This window comes from Gossypium arboreum, chromosome 3 (genome assembly GCF_025698485.1).
Source record: "Gossypium arboreum isolate Shixiya-1 chromosome 3, ASM2569848v2, whole genome shotgun sequence".
Lineage (NCBI taxonomy): Eukaryota > Viridiplantae > Streptophyta > Magnoliopsida > Malvales > Malvaceae > Gossypium > Gossypium arboreum.
In genome coordinates, this window is record NC_069072.1 from 103,153,125 (window position 1) to 103,160,434 (window position 7,310).

General features: G+C 36.5%; 1 protein-coding gene across 1 annotated transcript; it reads right to left on the minus strand.

The window, feature by feature from the left end:
- Window positions 1–1,202: 1,202 nt before the first annotated feature.
- On the minus strand, window positions 1,203–6,941 carry LOC108457794 (leucine-rich repeat receptor protein kinase HPCA1). Its single transcript, XM_017756939.2, has 19 exons — window positions 6,155–6,941; window positions 5,768–5,891; window positions 5,626–5,697; window positions 5,441–5,515; window positions 5,281–5,352; window positions 5,039–5,200; window positions 4,841–4,915; window positions 4,684–4,755; window positions 4,503–4,574; window positions 4,350–4,418; window positions 4,179–4,253; window positions 4,021–4,092; window positions 3,782–3,916; window positions 3,225–3,697; window positions 2,984–3,133; window positions 2,730–2,869; window positions 2,432–2,651; window positions 2,126–2,361; window positions 1,203–2,000 (listed from the first exon to the last, which is right to left on the minus strand). The coding sequence occupies exons 1-19, from the start codon at window positions 6,237–6,239 to the stop codon at window positions 1,482–1,484; spliced, it is 2,898 nt and encodes a 965-aa protein (XP_017612428.1). The 5' UTR covers window positions 6,240–6,941; the 3' UTR covers window positions 1,203–1,481.
- Between the last annotated feature and the right edge of the window lie 369 nt (window positions 6,942–7,310).

Consider the following 7,310-nt stretch of genomic DNA (forward strand, 5'->3'; position numbering starts at 1 on the left):
CCTGCAAGGACATATGCTATCCGTGCTAAAAAAGATGCTTCTGCGCCAGACGTCATTATTGGTACATTTTCTCTACTTGATACTGATATTACTGCATTGATTGGCCTTAGTTCTTCACATTCATATATATATGCACGAACCTAGTGTCTGTTAAAAATTTACCTGTTGAATTCATTGAATTTGTGGTTAAAGTTTAAAACCCCTGGGCCAGTGTGTTATGGTGGACAACGTTTGTAAGAACTGTCTGTTGGTGGTAAAAGGTTATTGTTTTTTGGTTTACTTAATGTTATTGCCATTTGATGAGTTTGATGTGATTTTGGGAATGGATTGGTTAACCCGGTATGACGCAGTGGTGAATTGTAAGCAAAAATATATTGTATTGAAATATCTAAATGGTGGATTACTTCATGTTGAATTTGATAAACTGGATGGATTACCTAATGTGATTTCAACAATATCAGTAGAGAAATATGTCAGAAAGGGGAATGATGCTTATCTTGCGTATGTGATGAATACAAAAGTAACTGAGTCAAAGATTCAATCAGTGCCAGTAGTATGTGAATTTCCTGATGTATTTTCAGAAGAATTACCTGGTTTACCACTGGATAGAGAAGTGGAGTCCTCTATAGATCTTGTTCCAAGAACGACACCGATATTAATACAAATCAATTTAAAAATTTTAGAATTTAACGACTTAATTGAAAGTTAACTGTTCATATTTTAATTAAATTAATGAACTTTACTTTTAAATATTTAATTCATTTAAATTTAATAGAAGTAACATACTAAATAGATGTTTAATCAATTTTAAATGTATATAAATGAATAAAAATATATATTTAAAATTTATTAATCTTTAAGATTTTATTTTATTTTATTTTTGCTATAGAAAAGTAGGCACATGGCCTAAACACGGCTAGAGCACATCCTTGGTACTGAGACTCCATAATATCAGCAAAGAAATACTGATTCAAACTTTGTGGAGATTGGTGGATAACATGGAGACCAAAAGGCATAGCCAACCTTGCTAATAATCTTAACATAGATTAGTATAATGTAAATTGAATATCTATTAACTTAATATTAAATAAATAATAAAATTAAAGAATTAAATAAGATAATTTTGTTAATTTTAAAAATTAGAGGTAGTACTATTTTAGGTGATGATAAAAACATACAACACTAACGTTAGAAATACTTAGTTTATCCCCAAAAAGAAAAAAAAATTCATACAAAAATGAAAGATGGTACTGTTACATATCTAGTAGTAAACAGGATCACTTATGAAAATGCAGTCATACCTTTCACTAAATTAAGTCTTCCTTGCTTGTGTGTATATATATAACCTATATATATATATGTAATAGTAACTCTATATATAAAGGAGATGTTGATCTAGAAGGAAAAAAAGAACTTGTGAAGATTCCTAGAGGAAAAAAAAAAAAAAAAAGAATTGAAGAAGATGGAGGAAATTGGGTGATCTATTTGGGCTCAACTTTTGCAGAAAGTGTGTATCCACCACTGTAGTCGAAAGCATCACTATCACTGACATTGACCTCTTTCTTAGGTAAAGCATCGGCATAAGGATGCCTAAGAGAACCTTTTGCAACTCCGAAATCAGTGGCAGAGGACGAGGCAGAAGTAGTGGAGTTTGTATTCATCCCATCGTTTTGAAGAATGGTTTCAATGGCCTTTACCACGTCGCTCATTGTTGGACGATCTGTAGCTGAATCTTCAACACATTGCATTGCCAACTCCAAGAATTTCCCAAATCCTAGTAGATTTCCCGAGCTTCTTATGCATGGATCCATTAACTCCCTCAATCCGTAATGCTCGTCGTCCTTCGTATCCATCACGCTTCGCACCTCCCGCACTACGTACTTACCTTTCTCGATTGGTTGCTTAGCTGTTATGAGTTCAAGCATTACCACTCCAAAGCTATAAACATCACTCTTCTCGGTTAATTGCTGGGTCATGTAATATTCAGGATCTAAATAACCCTACAATGAAACAAATAAAATTCAAAGATTTTTGGAATCTCTGCATGTTTCATTATCATATCATATCATGCTATCGAGGGTGAAGCACTTATATATATAATAGAAGCATGTTAAAAGGCACTCACCAATGTGCCTTTAACTTGGGTTGAAACATGGCCCTTTGAACTGTCTGATACCAATTTCGACAAGCCAAAGTCCGCAACCTTTGCGGTTAAATTTTCATCCAACAAAATGTTGGTGGACTTAATATCTCTGTGGATAATGGGAGGATTTGCAAGCTCATGTAGGTAAGCTAGACCTCTAGCTGAGCCAAGAGATATCCGGAGTCTCCTTTTCCAGTCAAGATAAATGCCAGATCTCCCTACAACACATGATTCCATGTCAGATATCAGGAGAGCTCATGTTAGGCCTTGTGCATAACTTAAACTTACCAGACAGGCTCTCTCGAAGTGTTCCATTGGCCATAAATTCATAAACCAGCATTTGCTCTCCTTGATCAAAACAAAACCCAACAAGACCGACAAGGTTTTTGTGATGAACTCTGGAAAGTAATTCAATTTCAGTCTTGAATTCAAGCCCACCCTGCATTGATCCATGCTGAGCTCTTTTAATTGCCACAGATTGTCCATCAGAGAGCGTTCCTTTGTATACCTGAATAGGACATAAAGGCTATCTCAGCAGCTGCAAACAGTAATTCATACAATCCCTACAGCAAACTTGGATATTTACCTTCCCATACCCTCCATATCCTAGTTCATTGCTTTCAGAAAAATTATTAGTGCACTTCTTAAGTTCATCATAAGAAAACCACCTTGCTCCTTTCAACTGTGGTGCACCCCCACTGTCTTTGCCGCTTGGTGCCCAGGATGCTGGAAGATATAGAAGATCAATACACAAGAAACAATTCCACAGTAATGAAAGCCCGTTCCTACCTACACCAAGCTGTTAAAATAGGAAACACACTGATTCCAAGTGTTACTTACCAAATGGGTTACTCAATCCGATAGCTTTTTCTGCACGTTTCTTTTGCCGAACAGCATATATTCCAACTCCAACGAGGCCTAGAACCAAAATGGCTGCCCCAGTTGCTACAGAAATGATTACTCCTTTGCTAACAGAAGTTCCATGTGAGGCTGAAGCATATTTTATATTTGATTTGTCAATCTGTTGCTTATACAGAAAAGATCAAAGTTATATAGTCTTGATAGTAAAGTCAAAAGTTACCTGGGAAAGGATAAGGAGAAGCAATGAAATAGTATGGTCCAAACTCTGGAGGAGGCTTGTAGGTTTGATTACTCAAATCAAATCCAATTCTCAGAACTTCAGATCTATTGAAGTATTCTCCGCTGGATGGAAAGAGTGCCAGCTGAATCTGAAGATAGTCATCGACATTGAAGAAGGGATTCTGAAGAAAAACTGAACCAGGTGTTAGGCCTAATTTGACCCAAAGGCTCATTTCTAATGAGTGGAACATATTCACATTAGACAGTTCCCTGAACATGGGTCCTCTGAAATACAATGTTCCTTCAAATGGATAGGCACATTCACAGCTTTGAGGGCTCAGCTTCTGATCAATGGGACATGATTTACTTCCACAATTAGCTAGGCTGGTGGAATAGGGCTTTGTATTTTGTTGCTGGATCTGACAGAAATTAGTATTCGAGATAGCAGTTGTGCACACAGGATTGCCTATAAGTCTGAATCAAGAAATAACATACTAAACAAATTAAGCATGGTTATCATTCTAGCTGATGAAAATTAACTCCCATGAAATGTCTTACATTAAAGTATTTGAATATCCAGATCCCAGAGTTATGGAGGAAATCTGGTTGTTCTGCAAATCAACAAGTTGAAGTTGAGTGCCAACACTATCACCCAGGTTCAATGTGCCATTGAAGGCATTGTTTCGTAGTTTCCTGTCAAAGGATCAAGATAACCTGCACTTAGTCATGCACCTTCTCTTTTTCTTAAACATTATAGATTTGTGAAATGGGAACTCTGGGTTTGAGTCAATACTCACACTTGCTGTATCTGTGGGAAGCTGAAAAGCTTTTCTGGTACGGGCCCTCGTAGTGATCCATGTTCAATAACACTGCACATTATAAAAATTTACAGTGAATTTTCATAAACAGTTGAAAAGGAAGACTTGGAATACTTTTTGGTGACTAAATTACGCACAGAGTGGTGAGCGACGATAAGGTTGAGAACCAAACTGGAGCTTCTGTTGGGTCAAATGAATTATTACTAAGATCCCTGTAAAATCAGATGGATCAGGTTTGAGGATCCATTACTATGGAAACAACATAGACCATCAACCTGAAGGATTGGAACTCCTATCATTAGACTTACACATAATTGAGGGTATTCATTGAGGTTAAGTCTGGTAAAGGGCCTGTAAGATTATTGTGTGCTAAATTCCTGAAAGGAAGCAAAATTTGCATCAGGAAATATGTTCATTAACCACAGTATAATCAAACTGAAAAGATAAAATTAAATACTCACAATTCATTGATGTTTGTAAGGTTGTTGAGATTTGAAGGGACCTCTCCCCACAAAGCATTTCGATCCAGTCGACTGTTGTGGATAGGATACATTGCAGTTGGTGTTAAGAAAGGAAAACTAATAGAATCAAGTAGTGGCGCAAAGGAAAGAAAATCAAGTTTAGGTGTTTTCTTTTACTCACAGAACTTCAAGAGTCTGAACATGTCCTAATGTGGATGGGATGTTCCCAGTTAATTGGTTTCCATCAAATAGTCTGTCATTGGAACACTAGGAACCATTAGGAGGAGTGCTGTGCTGCCAAACAAACCATATTGATGGATGGATGGATATCAACTTACATGTGTATTAGTACCATCTCAGAGCTGAAAAGTTTTGGGGGAATGGCACCCGAAAGCTTATTTTTATTGAAATGGCTGCAAGTTTACAAAAAAAAAAAAGAAAAAAAAAAAGAAAGAGGAAGCTCTTACTTCATAAAATACTCAATGGTCTTAACATTAACCACACCAAAGTGAAGGTAAGCTGGAAAAGTAACTTACAAATGTTTAGCCTTTAAAAGGAGGTCCAATCCAGGGGAGGTGGGTGTTGAAACTGGGATAGCTCCCACCAGCTGATTGTCAGCAAGATCCAGCCAATACAGTTTAGAGAGCTTTCCCAATGAGGGAGGAATTTTGCCAGTGAAATTGTTTGAATTCAGGGCCCTGCATATGAAAATGCATGAAGGTTTAGAATTTCCAATGCCACTGATATATTCTATATAAATACTATTGGCAATTCTTACAAGAAGGATAGCTCTGCAAGATTTCCAAGTTCTTCTGGAATATTACCAGTGAAACCACATCCAGCTAGAATTCTGAAGAACAGAATACAAAGAAAATGTAACAACAAGATAGTTGCAGTTGAAACTTGGATTCATCAAATCAGTAAAGTAGCATTCTTACAGGATATTAAGCTTTTCCAAATCCCCCAGTCGTGGCGACAGAGAACCGGTGAGATCCCGATTAAATGACAGGTCCCTACAGTAAAATTATGTTAAAAGTGAGAAGGTAGTAGATTTGAGTGAGAATTGCTAATGTAACAATGTAGTTCAGTTGTAAATTCAATTGTGGGTTCAAAGAAAACTCACAAGGATCTCAATTCAGTTAGGCCCCCAATGTCACCACTTAGTTTCCCTTTAAGACCCATGGTTGATAATCCCCTGAGAATGAGATCACATGAGTATATGGTAATGAGCACTAGAAGCGAACAAAATATGACCATCCACTCACAGTGCAGTCACCCTTGAGCTGTTGCATGTGACTCCTTCCCATGCTGCTCCACAAGGATCATCTGACTTATCCCAGCTTGGAGGTGTATTTTGCCATGAATCTTTCAAAGATTGGAGAGCAGCAGCTGCAAAAGCACCACTTTGATTACATTCCCAACAACCATACAGAAACACTTAATAAATGATGATTTTAAATATTTCGCTCAGATGTCCATTGGAAATTAACAATAAAATTTTCTGATGCTATCACAGAAAAGAACATTCAATGAAACTGGAAAGCAGAATCTATACATTTTATAAAACAGTGTATATATATTATATATCAAACAGCTTGAAGACACAAAGTAAAACCAAATCAAGAAATGAAGAACAAGGATATAGTAATCACCATCGTGAGGGTCTGTAACAGCAGAAAGGAAGGCAATATTTGCAGCAAAGAAAAGCAGGAATAAGAGCAATGAAAAGGGTGTCATGGCTGAAACTTTGGGTCGGCAATGGCTAATTGGCTAGTGGTTTTCAGTGCAGAGTTTGAAGGTCCACAGTCATGTTGAAACAGGAATAACAAGCATGGACAATTTTCAGCATGTTGTCCTTATGCGAACATATATGAGATTGAGATGATGGAGTAGGTGCGGTGCAGCAACAAACGAGAAACAAGGCAGTGAGCAATGTGGCCATTGGCAATGGCCTACCCTTTCTTTTCACTACTTCCTTTAATTGATTTGCCTTAGCTTTGAAGCTAATTTAAGTACCCCCCAACACAGCTTTAAACAAGGCCAGTTTGAAGCTATCATCATCGTAGTCATCATCACTTTTTCAATTAGAAATAAAAGTGGAAAAAGTGACCAAATTCTGTTTAGCATTTGATTTCAGAAATAGGCTTGTTTGCTACGCTGGCCTGGCCTGCCCTACCACCATGGCCTTTTTAGCACAAAGCACCTTCTCAACTTTTTACAGCGGCCAATGGAATTCATTTCTGAGCCTGGTTTAAGACAAAAGAAAGAATATTTTACAATAATTATTGCTTGCTATGGATATAAATGGAATGGATCACATTAATTTCCATTGAAGCAAACAAGCAAAAAGCTCAATGTTTGGTAATTACATGGTAGGTGCAGACTAGTGGGTCCCTTCCTGCCCTGCTCTTACCTTCAGTCTTCAACCATCAACGCATGCTAATGCCAATTATTTTATGACTCAAATATGAGACATAAAGTTCCATATTTATGAAATATCTTACCAAATATGTCAAATTCTTCGTACAATTTTTTTCTATAAAAAAAAACGTTGGTCATGGAAATTGTTTTGCCTGGCCAAAAATATATATATATATATATATATATATATATTCCATTTCACTCTAAATAGAGCTAGTTTCTATGTGGTCATTTAAATTTTTTTATCAATTAAATTATACAAATGATGACCCAATTGCGCTAGTGTTTTTTTTTTTTGATTTAAGCATTAATGTTTGAATTCATTTCTATTTTGGTCACTTGTCGTTATATTGATAACGGAAAATGCAATAAAATTATACAAATAGT

What these genes read in the sequence shown, in the direction of transcription:
- LOC108457794 (XM_017756939.2), bottom strand. Translation starts at nt 6,239, where the DNA reads ATGACACCCTTTTCATTGCTCTTATTCCTGCTTTTCTTTGCTGCAAAT. An exon ending in CTTTTAAAGGCTAAACATTT is followed by an intron (nt 4,916 to 5,038) that starts GTAAGTTACTTT and finishes GTAAACTTGCAG; the next exon opens with CCATTTCAATAAAAATAAGC. An exon ending in CGGATTGAGTAACCCATTTG is followed by an intron (nt 2,870 to 2,983) that starts GTAAGTAACACT and finishes TATATCTTCCAG; the next exon opens with CATCCTGGGCACCAAGCGGC.